An 18,136-nucleotide genomic window follows, 5' to 3' on the forward strand; every position below is an offset into this window, starting at 1 on the left:
TTTATATGTGCGTATCAAGGCATAAAGACCCTCGCCTTAAGGCGAGGCGCGCTTTTTGCGCCTTGAGGCGCATTTTTAATAACATTGGGCGATACCAAGAAATAGTGGGACACCCTACGACAGGTGAAGTATGATAGAGTTGAAAGTCATTCCCTGGGAGGCCTTTAGAGAGGAGTTCATAGATGCGTACTTCCCTGCTTATGCACGAGAACGTATGCAGCAGCAGCAGTTCCTCGAGTTGATTGAGGAGAACATGAGTTTGGTGGACTACACCACCAAATTCAGGAGTTTGGAGAGCTATTGCCCGAACCTTTTTGTTGATGATTAGGCAAGGGCAACGAAGTATGTTCGAAGGCTGAAGGACGGACTCCGGGTTCGTATGATGACAAGTTGCCCTACTACATTCAGTGATGTGATCTAGTCTGCATCCATCTTGAACGAGGAATGGGAGAGGTTAAGGGTGGATCGCAGAAGAGGGGTAGCAACGGAGGCAGCACCAATGGCGGAGTGAGAATGAACCCACCTACGGGCGGCAAGGCGCAGGAGGGTAAGGCGAAGAGGCAGAGGACACAACAGGGGCACCAGTAGGGTCGACCCCAGCAGAAGCAGAAGCAAAGGAAGACTCTGGTCGTGTGTCGTAGGTACAACAAAAGCCATCCTCAGGGCTCTTGTCCACTCTTCAAGGGGATCCTCAGGGCTCTTGTCCACTCTTCAAGGGGGGTTGCTACCAGTGCCAGCAGCCCGGACATATTACTACCTACTGTCCGAACAAGCCGACGGCTCAGGAAGGACAGCAGTAGGCACAGCGGAGGACCAACGGGAGATTGTACGCTGCCACGCAGGGCGATCAGAAACGACCTGATCGAAGGTATTTTCATAGTCGCTGACCACTATGCTCGTGTGATGTTTGATTCGGATGCTACCCATTCCTTTATATTATACTCTCTTTTGCGAGATTACTTGATCTTGTTCCATCTAGCCTCAAGAAAGCTCTTGATGTGATGTCTCCGATGAGTACATCTTCTTGCGAGAAATACTTTCCTTCAATCTGAGTGGTCATAGAGGGGCATAAGTTGTCTGACGACCTAATCATACTGGACATAACCTTATATAATGTTATTCTGGGTATGGACTGGTTGTCCAAACACAATGCAACTCTTCAGTGTCGGGGAAAGAAGGTTCTATTAGAACGCCCTGACTTGTCTGCACTGATGTTCCAGGCAACCAGACCGATGAGTGAGGTGAAGAGTGTCTCTACATTAAAGATCTCCAAGTACCACAAGCAGGGTTGTATGGTGTTCTTGGCCAGTGTGTCCGCGACGAACAGTCAGGTGACACCCTTGGAGCAGTTGGATGTGGTTCGTGAGTTTCCGAACGTCTTTCCCGAGGACTTATCGGGTTTGCCACCTCATAGGGAGATCGAGTTCTCGATCGAGCTGGTGCCTGGCAGGACACCAGTTTTGCGAGCATCGTACCGCATGGCACTTGCAGAGCTGATTGAGCTGAATAAGTTGCAGGAACTTCTTGACAAGGGCTTCATCAGGACGAGTGTGTCCCCTTAGGGTATACATGTTCTCTTTGTCAATAAGGATCGGTTCATGCGACTCTGTATACACTACCACATGCTGAACCAGGTGACGGTGCAGAACAAGTATCATTTTCCTAGGATTGATGATCTGTTCGACCAGCTGAGGAAGGAAAAGGTGTTCTCTAAGATAGATCTTCATTCTGGATACCATCAGTTGCGGATCAAGGCAAAAAATGTTACGAAGATGGCATTCAGGTCCAGATACGGGCACTATGAGTTTTTTATGATGTCTTTTGAATTCACCAATGCCCCTACAGCATTCATGGACAGTTTATAACTGGATTCTTTTGTCATTGTATTCATCGATGACATTCTTATCTACTCCAAGAGCGTGGAGGAACACTGAGAGCATCTGCGGATTGTGTTGCAGACACTGAGAGAACATCAACTTTATGCTAAGTTCTCGAAATGTGAGTTTTGACTCGACAAGGTGATGTTTCTCGACCACGTGATCTCAGAGAAGGGCGTGAAGGTTGATCCAGCCAAGGTGGAGGTAATGTCGTCTTGGAAGTAGCCGAAGACAGTTTCAGAGATCAGGAGCTTCTTGGGATTGGTGGGCTACTACCGTCGATTCATACAAGATTTCTCTCGTATCGTTGCCCCAATGACTCAGCTTCTACATAAGGGGGTGAAGTTTGTTTGGTCACCTCAGTGCGAGAAGAGCTTTCAAGAGCTGAATATGAGGTTGACCACGGCCCAATGTTAACTTTGCCTTCTAGGACGGGCGGATTCGTTGTGTACAGTGATGCTTCAGGAATCGGACTGGGTTGTGTTGTGTTTTGATGCAGCACGGAAAGGTCATCACGTACGTTTCTCGGCAGTTGAAGGTGCACGAAAATAATTACCCTACGCATGACTTAGAGTTAGTGGCGATTGCCTTCGTGCTGAAGATCTAGCGTCACTACCTGTATGGAGAACAGTTCGAGGTCCTCTCTGATCACAAGAGCCTTAAGTACATATTCACGCAGCATGAATTGATTTCATGCATATCACAAGAGCCTTAAGTTATTCATGCATATTTATTGTTCTGCATTAGTTCATGCAATTTTACTTGTTTTATTCCCTACTAGTTGTTGATAATGCATGATATCTGATTTTAAATGCTTGAATGCTAAGTGAATTATGAAACTTTTGTAGTTACGTTTCTCTAAAGATATTACATGAATTTGATTTATGCTTTTCTTGCTTATTTGAATTGTTAGAGGAATTCGTACGCAGAATCTTTGATTCTAACCCTGCACCCTTTATCTTTTTCACATGACCCGAAACCCAGTGATGAAGACGTATGCTATATGGGGGCTTACGAGGTTGCGTGACTACTTTCTGATAATTTGTTTGGGACAGTGTGGCTCCATAATTTTGGACATTTATTTGATTATGTTCTTAAACTTTAATTATTGATTAATAAAGTTAATTAGTTGATTGTTGGGTTAATGTAAGATCCCTATGGTTTGGATTGTGTTATGTCTGTAAAGCCCCGGATCTCTAGTTTTGGTTTCCGCAATTGTCTTAAAAAAAATCACATTTTAACAGGGGATGAGTTGGGGTCGTTACACTAAGGCTAAGAAGAAAGGAGAAAAACTGCTCTTTCTTCATTTGTCTTTCACTCATTTCAATTGGCGAACTTTCCACTTAGGTTTGAAGAGCACTGAGTCATTCAACAAAGGAGATAGTGTGCCATAATAATCTCTTTCACTCTTATCCCCTTGTTTTATGGTACGGGTTTTGTCTTTTAGCTAATATTTTCGTGTAAAGTCTCTTTGAACAAACATTTCTTTAAGAAAGACCCATACATCGCAAGCCCCATTGAATTTGATAATGTTGTGGCAATCTTAAGTTTCAAGCTATTCATGAACCAAGATAACATTTGTGCATTCTACGACTCCTAATCCTCCATCTCATTGTGATATTCTTGAATGGTCTTTCCCCTTTCATTATTGTAAAGAGCCTTAACTTGATCTCCTCCTTTCTTTACGAGCTTTCGTTCTAGTTCCATAGTGGTACCACGGATATAAGACCAAAGCCTTTTGCCCTTAAGATGATTCTCCATGATAAAGTCCCACACTAGACAATTGGAGTCATTGAGCTTGAAGGAGATGATGATTATGGATTCTTTCTCGAACATGATGAAAGAGAAGTTAGACCACAAACAAAGATGAGACAATCCACAACCACAAACCGCAAACAAGAAGTGTGCCATGAGCAAGGAAAATAGCACTTTCATGAGCCGACATTCCAAGAGCACGATAAGGATTAAAGACCCTTTAGCTCTGATACCATGTAATGAAACAACCTTCAAAAGGTACAAAGAATCACATCAAGCACTAAGGCCAAATACAAGCCACTAAGGGCAAATGTAATAGCACTTTAGCACAATCTCACAATCACGAGAACACATAAAAAATATTATTTTCATTAATAAAATGCCCCTAAACAAGCATTCCACTCAATGGGCTAGATGCCCATATATATATATATATATATATATATATATATATATATATATATATAGGAAAAGTGGTAGGTGCTTGAACATGCTGGCTGTCCATTGCGCGCTTGATGGATGGCTAGTGTAAAAAAAATATTAAAATGAGTTTTTCTGCAAACGAGCAATAGCGATGACAAAAGTCGCTGCTATTGACCTTTAGCGGCGACTTTTATTGCTCGTTTGGAAGAAAAACTCATTTTTGACGCTGGTTGTCCATCATGCGCGCGATGGACGGCCAGCATGTTCAAGTAACTGTCAAGTACCCAATGTTCAAACACCTATGCACTACTATATATATATATATATATATATATATATATATATATATATATATATATATATATATATATATATAGATAGATAGATAGATAGATAGATAGATAGGTAGATAGATAGATAGATAGAAAAAGAGGTAGTTGTGCAACCCATAGGTGCGCAACTACAGGTGGGATTAGGGGTGGCAATTTCTGACCCGACCCGCCAACCCGCCTCTTAGGCGGGTTCGGGTTGGGCTTAAGCCAACCCGTTTAATAAACGGGTCGACCCGTGTAACCCGTTTATTAAACAGGTCGGGTTTGGGTTGGGGGTATGCCAACCCGCCAACCCGGCTGACCCGTTTAATAAACGGGTTAGGCGGGTGGGTCAACCCGCCAACCCGTCTGCCCGACCCGTCAACCCGACCGCCAACCCGACCCGCCAACCTGCCTACCTGCCAACCCGATCCGTCAACCCGCCAACCTGACCCGCGAACCTGAAAACCCGTTTGCCCGACCCAACCCATTTATTAAATGGGTTGGCGGGTCGTGTCGGGTTACCCGTTTATTAAACGGGTCGGGTTCGTGTTTGCCACAGCCGACCCGTTTAATAAACGGGTCGGGTTCGGGTTGAGGTATGCTGACACGCCAACCCGCCAACCCGACCCGATTGCCACCCCTAGGTGGGATCATGCTGGGATGTGATGGACGGCCAGCACCCAAAACTGTGGAAAAAAAATGATAAAACGTGTTTTTTTGTGTTTTTTATCCTTAAGCAGCACTTAAAAAAGCACCACTAAAGGTCTCAGTTCTGTTGGGACATTTAGCGTCGCTAACGCCCCAGGAGTGACGCATCATCCATTTTCTGAAATCATATTTAACGGCTGGCTAAAACCGCCGGTGAATGTCATTTTTGGGTAAAAAATATTGTTTTCAGTGTTTTTTGCAGCGAAAAAAGCTGAGCGTCCATCACGCCCCCATGATAGACGCTCAGCATCATTCCACTGGTAGCTCCGCACCTAAGGGTTGAACAGATCTCTCTCTCTCTCTCTCTCTCTCTCTCTCTCTCTCTCTCTCTCTCTCTCTCTCTCTCTCTCTCTCTATATATATATATATATATATATATATATATATATATATATATACACAAGAAGAGAGAACAAGAGTGACGCTACTAGCTGTTAGGCATGCCTAACAGCTAGCTTAACAGCTAATTCCAAACAAAATAAATAAAAAACAAAAAAAATGTAAAATACATTTTCAACACACACACACACACACACACACACACACATACTCAAGTAAATATATATATATATATATAACAACTATAGCAGCAGCAAGTAACAACTTTCCTTGAGTACCCACAGTCAGGATAGCATGAGCTATATCATACTGAATTAAGTACACAGGATTCGCAGTTGCCAGCAAGCCACATGTAATGACTTCAAAAGGAAATTTAAAGGTTAAAGTACTTGTAGACATTTATTCAAATAATAGCTTTGTGGAAGACTAATAACTGGATCAACCCCTGCTAAAAGAAAAGAAAATTTTAAGGAATTGCACTGATACATGATTAGATTTCTGCATATTATACCTACAATATAAATTCTGCCAAAATAGCAGAAATCTTTCAAATTCCCTACACTTAGTATTACAGATGAAAACATAAAGCTTGCTGCAAGTGCAATTCATCACAAAAATAATAGCTAACTACATTTAAATAAAAATTAATCGGTCTGATTGCTAAAAAACATCTCCAACCATCTAAGCATCTCAGAATCTGCAATAGGATAAATATGCAAGATCACAACTACACTGTTGCCATAAAAATAAAGGATTTCAGAAACACTGTTACCATTCAAATGCTAAGAGAAAATGTCGTCTGCCCATCCATTCTCTCTTAGACTCATAAAACCCGTCACCGCTAGAAGAGAGTCCATTTTCTTGATTCTGATCAAGCAATTTATTGGCACTCTAATATGACAAAATCACAAAGAAAACTAAATTAGTAGTGGTGTAACATAAATGCTCAATGATATCGCTCCAAGAATAAGACATACTTCAGAAAATAATAAAATAGAAAAGTATCATGAACCTTAAGTTGCCAAAATAGACTGTTAAATTGGAAGGATGACCCTTTTTCCGTGTGCACATGAAGACCCTGTAAGGGTGGGCAAGGACTCCTACCTCTTGCAAGAGCTTTGCATTGGCTGGATAATAGCTTGGGTCAAGCTTTCTCTTACCAGCCAAGCTCAACCAAGGCTCGTTTAACTAAACCATCCAAGTTCAATCCTAAGCTTGGGCTGACTAAGAGTTTGATAAGCTCATTCAAGATGTAAACAATATGATTATGAAGTTCGCATAGGTGTATTCTCCTTGTAAAGGAGGTCTGAGTTCAAAATCCATCACTTCCCTCTATCAAACATTTCTAGTGGTTTGGTATGTTGGGTCAAGCTTAACCAAGCCAAGATCAAGCTGAGGATAAGCACAGATGCTCAAGTTCGGTTTGAGCTGAACCTACCTACGGGTCGACATCAGGTCAAGCCGGGCTGACCCAATTAGCAACCCATTAGGGCCCTACAGGCCCGATGAGAATTATGAGTTGCCGAAAGCTTGACCTGACAGTTATTGGGTCAGGCTAGGCCCGACATTTTCAAGCTCAAGTATGAAAAGCTTGCCCGCGACCCACCGACAATATTCAATCAGGTCGTTCAGGGCAAACGGATCCACAGGTCTGAAAACAGACCCTTGTGTTAATGTATAAAGGACTGCCCTTCATTTATATGCTTTGCATGAGGGCATACCTCTCTCCACTAATCGATATAGGACTAAAGGTATGCATGAAAGCCTTTCTTTTTCTTTGACATAAGAGGGAAAGAATATTAATAGCAAAGCATTTATGTGAGAGAGCATTAGAATGGTGCACATACAAAAAAGGAAACTTGCTCATATATCATTGATACACCATGCATAATTACTTTGTGGGATGAATAGTCTCATATCGAAGAACCAAATAAAGGACAGGACCCTCCCCTCCATGGGTTATAAAAGGAAGAGACCTTCACCTTTTTAATCCAATGAGTTGGGTTTGGCATGTTTATGCCCAATCCAAGACCCAAAACATAAATATATTTTATGAATGTAATTTTGTTTTTTTGTTTTTTTATAAAGTCCAGTTCAAGGGCCCGACTGGGGGCCCGAGCAGGACATTTTTTGGGCTGGGTCCTCAAAATGAGGCCCGAGCCTGACCCCAGTAGGTCGGGCCATAGATTACTTGTTCCATTGACCACCACTAAGCCAGTCTGTGCCAACCCAAGCTCAAGTAGCCAAGGCTTGCATTGTGCTCAATCAAATATAGCACTACCTTCAAGGCAAAAAAACAGTATATATCTGAAGGTTTAGAGTTGAGGACTGAGCCTAGCGTACCAAACCAAACTCAAGCAGTCGAGATTTCACTGAGCTCCACTCGAATATAGACTCATTTCAAGGCAAAGCAGAAGTATATATCTTAACATAGGCTCAAGGCACCGTATCATAAATTATATTTCATGGCGAATTTGCTAAATGCATGGGCTGAAAAGATTTTAGTTTTCCAAAACTGCACAGCTTTTCACTCTTAGTTCCAAACTGCACCTCTTTCAGTCAGTGGAACAAGAAGGTTTGGGGGCAGAAGTGTTAAGTATACAAGGCATTGAACCACACATAATTTATCAGAAACTAAGATATCCAAACCAAATCCTAGAGCTTCTGTCCAGGAAGCACTCATTCCTCAACCAGATTTATCCTGCAGCACTTCCACATACTTTGCCCAGGCAGAAGCAAGCATTTGTCAGTGCTATCACTTATTAGACTATGAGGTAATTTTTCAATTCCCTTTATACATTAAGGCTGTTACAGGTTGAAATAAGTTACAACCAAAGATCATTACAAATTCAAGCACGAACAAGAATTAAACAAATACCAAGTTACAGAATATTCCAAGTTAGGAAGTTATTTTCTAGCCATTCTCAAACTATAAAAATGCAGTCTACATATACATAAACAAATACAAAAGAAACCGAATACATACATATACATCACAAATACCACATAAATTTAATATATTGCTATAAATTTAAAATATTGCTAAGATAACATTACTAGAGTATCCAGTTGCCACTTTTTTTATTTAACAAGGGGAAACCCCAGTTCAAGTGGTGGGTCCCGAGAGAGCATGACGCACTGCCATATCACACCCCCACAAAGAAGGCTGCTGCTTAGTCCTAGTGGAGAGGATGCACACCGTGGGTATCAAACTCTTGATATCCTTCAACTTGAATGATTTAAGCTGACCCACCTAGCCAGGTGCAGGGAGCCCCTGTAGACTTTTTGCTAACATGTGGACATCTCTTATTTATTTTTATTTTTTTTGCCCACAAGTGCTCCGCTCATCTGGTAGGGGCGACTTGCAAATGTCACAAAGTTGATGAGACATCACAAGTTCAAAACCCACGGGTGGCATCCCTTGCTGCAAGGTCGAAGCTGGGTGAACTCCCCAAGGGGTAGGGGAGACCTCAAGGCTCTAAACCGGAGGCCAGCCATTATGCGGTCGGTGATGGGGGTGTTTTTACCTTGTTATATTCCTTTTCTCTTATCCTTCCTAGACCTTTTACCAAGAGTACAAACTTATTGAATATCCACTGTGGAATTCCCTTATGAAAGCCAACAAATATCCAAAGAGAAATCATGTGACTAGGGGTGGGTCAAGCTCGGGCTTCAATTTGAGAGCCAAGCCGGCAAGATATCTTATTGAGTCGGGCTCAAGTACCATAGTCGGCCCAGGTCGAGCTCTTACACCAGGTTATATTTAATATTTTTTAATTAAAAATTATAGATTTAAATTTTATATTTTACAAATATAACCACCATCATCCACCGGGTCACATAACAGACCATGTTTAATTAGATCTACAACCCAAGCCGGTAGGATGTACTCTTTGGTAGTGGAATGCCCTTAGTTTTATAGTCAATGGAGAGATCTACGCTCCCTTCAACCCATCAATATAGGACTATTTTCCCACGAGCTACATTTTCACATCATGCATGGATTGCATAAAAAAATGTAAAGTTGCCTTTAAAAAGATTGCTATTAATGTCATTTCTTTCATATAAATGCATCTTCTCTCTGTTTCTCAAAAAAGGAGCATTCACATGTGTTTTTACTTTTTAGGCATAGCACTAAAAAGGTATGTTGGCTGGGATTAATCGCATATTGATCAGGGAAGAGAGGGAAGACCTTTCCTAAAACTATAAATAAAGGTTTTTGCAAAACAACGTTAGATCTTTTGGGGCTCTTGGGTTGTCTTGCTCCAACACGTGTTAAAATATGTTGTGTATATATATATAAGGGGCTTTTTGATAATTTTACATCATGTATTAGGGACAACCTAGTAGGGGTTGTATGGACCTTTTAGGGTCTTTATTTTCTGTATTTTTTTTTACTGTTACCGTCATATTGACTGTTACAATCAATATGACTGTTGGAGCAGTCCAACTAGCTGTTGGACTGCTCCCAACAGTCATATTTTTGACCGTTGGAGGCAGTCCAACTACTAGCTGGACTGCCTCCCTTTGCCTCTCCTCTTTGGCTCTATAAATAGAGCTTGGTGTGGTTCAATACATTTTATGTTTTTACATTGTGTTTTCTTTGTGACTTGTGTTTGGTGATTATCGCCTTTGTTGAGATTGTGATTGGTCCATTAGTGGCCCTATTGTAATTGTGCTCTCTTGTAGCTCTTAGTGGCATTTTATTGTATTTGCATTGTTTCATTTCAACCCGGCCTGTAATACATTATTCAGCAGCTATGTCACAAGGATTCGGCCAGCCGGGTGCGCGTACGGGTGAGGCACCTGGTGCGGTCAAACCGACCCTGGGTGCGTAATGTCCAATTTTTTTACTTAAAAAAAACGCCCGATGAAATGGGCTGGGAGGGGGATTAAGGCAAAATCTTTTTGCCCTCTCCTCCCGACCCCGATGTTGTGACGGTCTTCTCCGTCTCCCGACCCCGACGTTGCGCCTCTCCATCTCCAACCCAGATTTCGGCGTGAAGATTCCGACAGGTATGTCTCCAATCTCTCTCTCTCTCTCTCTCTCTCTCTCTCTCTCTCTCTCTCTCTCTCTCTCTCAATCTCCCTCCCCTTGTCTCTCTCTCTCTCTCATTCCAGCCGCTCGTAGATGGGTCGCACTTTTTTTTAGGGCCGTTGATGCCTTAGATACAGGTCATCTATGGCTGCCAAAATGAACCGCTGAAACCACTGAGCCAACCATAGCGTTTTGGATGTCGTTCATCGCATGGATGAATGGCATCCATTGGACTTCTGACGGTAACCCGTCACGTCAGGTGTTTGTTCTGACCTGATATACATTCTATTTTTATAAACACGAACAAATACAAGAAAAAAAAACTCATTACGACATGACCATGTATTAATCCTCATGATATTCTCTTTAATTTGAGTTATTGCATGCATGATGATGAATTGATTTGATGATATTATGATAATTGTTTTTTATTTCATTAGTGTTACTGTTGTTAATCGTTAAAAACTTAAAAGTTATATATATAATTATATAAGTTATATATATAATTATATATATGCCATCCCGCATCCCCGCACCCAAGTTTTTTTAAAGTGCCGCATCGCCGCACCCGCACCTATGTGACATAGTTCAGCAGGTATGGAGCAAGCCATTGGTACCCGAGCCCGACCCAACAATTGTCAGGTCGGACTATTGGCAGGATGACATCTGTCAATCATGTCGGGGCCTAATAGGGTTTGGATCAGGCCGGGCCGGCCCAGCCTGATGGCCATCCCTACATGTGACATAAGCAGGGTCCATGGTCATTCATGGATGTAAACATCGCCCACACATTTATATTCCTAACAAACTTCATCGTGGCATGGCAGTTTGATGCATTAATTTTCACCAACCATGGGTTTTTTTGCAATTATATGAAGAAAATCACTGTCATTTTAAATTTTATAGGGTATAAATTTGTAGTGAAGTGTTAGCATCCACGGATAGCTGCTGATATTAACAGCTTCCCCATATGCATGTACACACACACAAATGTGTAGATAAGTAGGGCTATGTCACATGGATACAGTTGCAGATACAAGGATTCAGTCATTTTTATAAAGTTTTCAGTATCACTAGCATATAAAGAGATACAGAATGGGTGTCAAATGAACTATCTATGTGACAAAGAGATATTGTAGAGGTATGTTCGGATGTGCATACACATCTTCATGCACACATGCATGTGTGTATTATTATTGTCATGCCATAGACATAGATGCTATTTTGAAAATACTGCAAAATGATTAAAATGAAAACTATCACGATTTTATCAAGATAATATCACAAAATTATTGCTATATTTTCAAAGACTATTCTACTTTTCTTTTTTATATATTTTAAATATGATCTTTCAATTGTTCACCTTCTTTTATAAAATATTTCCACTACTTATTACATTTCTGGAAAAAAATAAATTTGACTAAAACCTGTTATTTTCTTTACCTTTTTAAATTCGAAGAGTTTTCCAAAAAAATTAAGATCTATACAAGAACCTATAATATCCTAAGCTTCTCCTTGCCAAGATCTCTCTCTCTCTCTCTCTCTCTCTCTCTCACACACACACACACACAAAATCACTTCAAAACTTTCAGATGTTGCCTTTTATTGTCCATAACCCAATGAATTCCCCTCTTTAAATATCAAACAGTGCAACCACTTTCTATGGCAGCATTCCTTCAGGCACACAACCCAAAAAATGCTGTCATGCAATCTGTGCAGGAAAGTACAATCAAGTAGAGCTCCAGGCACATAAAAAAACAGATAAGGAAGTTGTGAAATTGTCTACGAAGAGACAATCCATAAACAAGCATAAAAACTTTATAAAAGAAGTGCACAAGAGCACTCTCACAACACTTGAACAAAATACACAAAAAGTGTATAAATAATAAACATGCAATAATGCATGTATTTCAATATATAAAAGCAAATGCTTGAGACTCTCAAGCTTGGAAAATACAAGGGGGGAACACCCCTATTTATACAAATGTTAGAAGGTGCAAGGGGGGCTCCCAAAGGAGTCGTTGGGGGCCCCCAACGGTCACATTTGTGACCGTTGGGGGCCCCCAACGACTCTATTGGGGGACCCCCAATGCACATAAAATCAAAAAATAAAAAAGAAAAAAAAAAGAAATTACAAAAGTAAAAATAAAAAGAAAATTACAGCATATTCTAAAAGTGAATATGCGCAAAACAGGAAATGACAGAAATGCCCTTTCGGGTAAAAATATATAAATATATGTATTTATATATATAGAGAGATATATGTACATATAATATATTATATGTAAATATATCTCTATGTATATAAATATATATATTTATATTTACAATGATTTTAGGAGCTACATTTTAACACCCCCCTCAAACTTACGGTGTGATAACCGCAAGTTTGTCAAGAAGGAAATGAAATCTGGGCGAACATAGAGCTTTTGTGAAGAAGTCGGCAAGTTGATACTCAGATGTCACATATGGCAGATCAATGACCTTCTTCAAGTATTCCTCTCGGACATAATGACAATCCATCTCTATATGCTTTGTTCGCTCGTGAAATGTGTGATTCTTGGCAATGTAGATGGCACTTTTATTGTCACAGCATAGCTTTGTTGGTTCTTTGACAACTACTCCCATATCTTCCAAAAGACGTCGAATCCATACTATTTCCATGGTGGTAGATGTCATGGCTCTGTATTCGGCTTCAGTGGATGATAAGGAGACCTTCTGTTGCTTTTTACATCGCCACGAGATCAAGGATTCTCCTAAAAAAATACAAAAACCAGTGGTGGAGTGACGGTTACTAGGGTCACCTCCCCAATCTGAGTCAGTATAAGCAAGCAATTTTAATTCAGAAGAAGAGGATAGGAATACTCCCTTATTCACTGTTCCCTTCAAGTATCTGATGATGCGAAGTACAGCACCCATATGGACGGTTGTAGGAGCATGTTGAAACTGACTGGCGATGTGTATAGCATGTGACAAATCGGGTCGAGTAATGCTCAGATACATTAAAGAACCTACCAACTGTCTGTAAGGAGTAGGATCAGTTAGAGGAACACCGTCGTCAATCTTCATTTTGGCTCCCACAACTTCAGGAGTTTCACATACTTTGTCATCAGAAATCCCTGATCTGTCAATAATCTCACAAGCAAGTTTAGACTGAGATAGAAAATAACCACGTTGCGAATAGGCAACCTCAATTCCAAGAAAATATGTCAGAAAACCTAAGTCTGACATCTCAAATTTTGAAGTCAAGACGGACTTAATACCCTTGACTCCTTGTATATCATCACCTGTGATTAACATGTCATCAACATATAATAACAATATTACAATCCCTGCTTTAGATTTTCTAGTAAATAGAGCAGTATCAGTATAACATGAGGAGAAACCATTTTCCAGCATTACACTGATAAATCTGTCATACCAGGCTTTGGGAGCCTGTTTCAAACCATAAAGGGCCTTTCGAAGACGAAGGACTTTATTTTTAGGGATCTCCATGCCAGGTGGAGCATCCATATACACTTCTTCATTAAGATCACCATTTAAAAAGGCATTTTTCACATCCATTTGAAAGATATTCCAATTTTTGATAAATGCAATAGTGATAAGACACCTAACTGTAACCATTCGGGCTACAGGAGCAAAAGTTTCTTCATAATCAATCCCATACTCTTGTCCATACCCTTTTGCAACTAAGCGAGCCTTATACCTTTCAAGTGATCCGTCACTCTTAGTTTTAACTTTAAATACCCATCGACAACCTATAGTTTTCTTTCCTATAGGTAGAGATTGAAAATCCCACGTTTCAGCCCTTTTAAGAGCACTAAGTTCATTTTGCATAGCTTCTTGCCATTCTATACATTTCTTTGCTTCTTCAAAGTTTCTTGGTTCAAAATAAGAATGAATGGCACTAAGACAAGCCCTATACCGGGGCGAAAAGGAATCAAAGGAGACAAAACGAGTGGGAGGTCTCCTATTCCTCTCAGACCTTCGGTGATCGAGAACAGGAGTGAGTTCACTATATTGGTCAATAGCACTTCTAAAGGTGTCTTGGTTTCTACGAGAGTATGTTATAGGATCATTAGAAATCCTGTCTTCTTGTTGGTTATGCTCTTCGATATTACTTTCAATGTTCTCATCATGGTTTGATGACATATCATCATCACTGGATGTATCATCATTACTAGATAATAAGTCAAAAAAGGAAGGAATAATCAAAATTTTCTTGTTGAGAAACATTTTTTTCAAATCCACTTTCATTTTCCAAAAAAGTTATATTTCTAGAAACATATAATTTATCTTCTCGAAGATCATAGCATCGAAATCCCTTTTGAGTTTCGGAATATCCAAGAAAAGCGCAGGGGATAGCCTTGGGAGAGAGTTTGTCATTCTTATCCGTAAGAATGAAACACTTACACCCGAAGACTCGTAACCTATTATAATCTGGTTCGAGTTTATACAAGATCTCAAAAGGGGATATTTTTCCTAATATTCTAGAAGGCAAACGATTTATTAGATAAACAGAAGCAAGAGCAGCTTCAGCCCAAAAAATTTTTGGTATGTTTTGAGAAATAAGAAGGGTTCTAGTGGTCTCAATAATATGTCTATGTTTTCTTTCGGCCAACCCATTCTGTTGGGGGGTTTTAGGACAAGATCTTTGGTGAATGATTCCTTGATCTTCAAGATATATTTTAAATTGGTTGGAGAGATATTCTCCTCCAGAATCACTTCTAAAAATCTTTATGTTACTATTAAATTGATTCTTGATCATCGAATGGAAAGTTCTAAAGCATGAAAAGACTTCATGTTTGAATTTAAGAAAAAAGATCCATGAATATCTAGAGAAATCATCCACAAAAATAACATAATAAGAAAAACCTCCTTTTGAGACAACAGGTGCTGGTCCCCAAACATCGGAATGCATAATTTCAAAAGGTTTTGATGAGAACATAGTTCTTTGCTCAAAAGGTAAACTTTTCATTTTTCCGAGAATACAGTCATTACAAGAAAAAGAACTTTTACATAGGTCTTTTGCAAAATGTAAGTAAGACAACTTGGTGATATTAGGATGACCAAGTCTTTTGTGCCACATGTTTATATCTTTGTTTCGGGCAACATTACAAAAAGATTTTGGAACTCGAAGAGATTCCATGTAGTATAAATCGCCTTTTCTAAAGCCTTCCCCAATCAATTTCCCGGACAGGCGATCCTGTATTGAACATTTATCACATGAAAATTTAATATCACAACCATGATCCGAGAGTTGAGAAACAGAAAGAAGATTTAAATTAAGTTTAGGTATAAATCTAATTTTTGGAATAAAAAAATCTTGAGTTTCAAAATTACCTATTCCTTTAATTTCAAGAGAAGTTCCATCCGCAGTGGAAACAAAGGATGGAGAAGCATTTTTTGAATAATCGGAAAGTGAAAACATGTTTGGGGACATATGAAAGGATGCACCTGAGTCCAAAAGCCAAGGGACTTTACCTGGAATGGAAGAAGTAGACACGGCGGCACCGGATGTAGCTCCCTTGAGAAGAGGTTGAAGGGCTTCCATTATTTGGTTCAACGAGAGTGACCCACTTGATGATGCCTCTTCCTTTTGTGGTGCGCCGGTGGTGGCCATAGCAAGAAGCTTCTTCCATTTGGGACATACTGGCTTGATATGCCCCGATTCTTTACAAAAGTGACATATAGTCTTGCTATAGTCCCGCTTCCCTCTTTGTCCACCATCTCCTCCTTGATTTTGGAATTTAAAGTGAGGAGGACGATAGGTCTTTACATTATTTCCGGGTCTTGATACGGCATTAACCTCATTATTTTCTTCATAATTACAAGGAACCATAAGAACACTTGGTCCTTGTTTACATAAATTCATACGAGTCTCCTCACCACTTAATTTGGTGAGAACATCTTCAAGAGAGGGAGGAGAAAATGAGGATAGAAGTGATGACCTTATTTGCTCAAATTCTGGTCTCAACCCATTCAAAAAATTGAAGAAACGATCTTCTTCAAGTTGCTTGTGGCGGAGTTCAATTGCCTCTCCACTCCATTTCGGTTCAAGCATAGAGAGCTCATCCCAAATAGAGGAAAGATCGGCAAAATATTCCCTAATAGACATTTCACCTTGAGTAAGGGAGAGGGCCTTCTTTTGAAGGTAATACTTATGAGATAGGTCTCTTGATGTATACATCTTCTCGAGATAATGCCAAGCTTCCGATGCCTTTTTGAATTTGATAATGTTGGCATTAATCTTTGTTTCGACGGATGCGAAGAACCAAGAAAGAATCTTGAAGTTCTTCATTTCCCATTCGTCGTGTTTCTTTGAGTATTCTTCAAGAGCTTTGATCCTTTCCTCTCCCTCAAGAATCTTGATTTCACTTCCATTCATTATGGTTATCTTGGGTTCCGGCTCCGGAATCGTTCCTTGCACATAACCCCACAATCCTTTTCCTTTTATGTGGGCCTCCATATTCCCGGCCCAAATATGATAGTTGGACCCATTCAATTTGAAGCCAAGGGCAAAGTGAGACTCTTTCTCACCCATTAAGACGTGGAGAGAAGAAGAAAAAAGACGTACCAATACGATGTTTCAACTTCTTCTTAGCACAAGATCCTTCTAAAATATTTGAGAAGCAAGATCCACCACTTCAATCTCAAAAAATCCGAAGGCACGGTTTTCGAGGCACTCGAACAAAGGCGGATCTCACGATCTTCAATCACCAACCGAGCTTTGATACCATGTGAAATTGTCTACGAAGAGACAATCCATAAACAAGCATAAAAACTTTATAAAAGAAGTGCACAAGAGCACTCTCACAACACTTGAACAAAATACACAAAAAGTGTATAAATAATAAACATGCAATAATGCATGTATTTCAATATATAAAAGCAAATGCTTGAGACTCTCAAGCTTGGAAAATACAAGGGGGGAACACCCCTATTTATACAAATGTTAGAAGGTGCAAGGGGGGCTCCCAAAGGAGTCGTTGGGGGCCCCCAACGGTCACATTTGTGACCGTTGGGGGCCCCCAACGACTCTATTGGGGGACCCCCAATGCACATAAAATCAAAAAATAAAAAAGAAAAAAAAAAGAAATTACAAAAGTAAAAATAAAAAGAAAATTACAGCATATTCTAAAAGTGAATATGCGCAAAACAGGAAATGACAGAAATGCCCTTTCGGGTAAAAATATATAAATATATGTATTTATATATATAGAGATATATGTACATATAATATATTATATGTAAATATATCTCTATGTATATAAATATATATATTTATATTTACAATGATTTTAGGAGCTACATTTTAACAGAAGTCTGGTTTACCTCCCAAGTAATTCCACGATCAATGGTAAAGGTAAAGAGCACTGTTGAAGCACCAGATGTGGAATCGACATAAACAATCTGAAAAAGAGACAAGAAATGTTCAGACAAGGATTAACAAGAGGACCACAGCAAGACTTCCAGATTTGGATGTAACCTTTGGAGGTGCCTTTAGTTCAATGTGATTCCCTTTAACATCAACAATCCCTGAGTCAAATTGTCCTTCTTTGCGGGCATCATGAACCAGAAGATCGAGGATAGAAATGAAAAACTCAAAGAGCCTACAATTAAAAAAATAAATAAATAAAACTGTTACAAACCAAACAAGAAATACTGTTATGACATGTTAT

General features: G+C 39.9%; 1 protein-coding gene across 1 annotated transcript in view; it reads right to left on the reverse strand.

The window, feature by feature from the left end:
* LOC149844773 (protein FORGETTER 1-like) overlaps positions 1-18,136 on the reverse strand; it is an 83,180-nt gene that overhangs the window by 35,012 nt on the left and 30,032 nt on the right. Inside the window, exons 25-27 of the mRNA XM_089995268.1 lie at positions 17,944-18,067; positions 17,790-17,867; positions 6,189-6,307 (exon numbers count right to left, since the gene is read on the reverse strand). Of these exons, the coding sequence (XP_089851394.1) occupies positions 6,189-6,307; positions 17,790-17,867; positions 17,944-18,067 (321 nt within the window). The remainder of the gene's footprint in view (positions 1-6,188; positions 6,308-17,789; positions 17,868-17,943; positions 18,068-18,136) is intronic.

Source organism: Nuphar pumila, chromosome 2, assembly GCF_984573655.1.
Source record: "Nuphar pumila chromosome 2, dmNupPumi1.hap1.1, whole genome shotgun sequence".
NCBI lineage: Eukaryota > Viridiplantae > Streptophyta > Magnoliopsida > Nymphaeales > Nymphaeaceae > Nuphar > Nuphar pumila.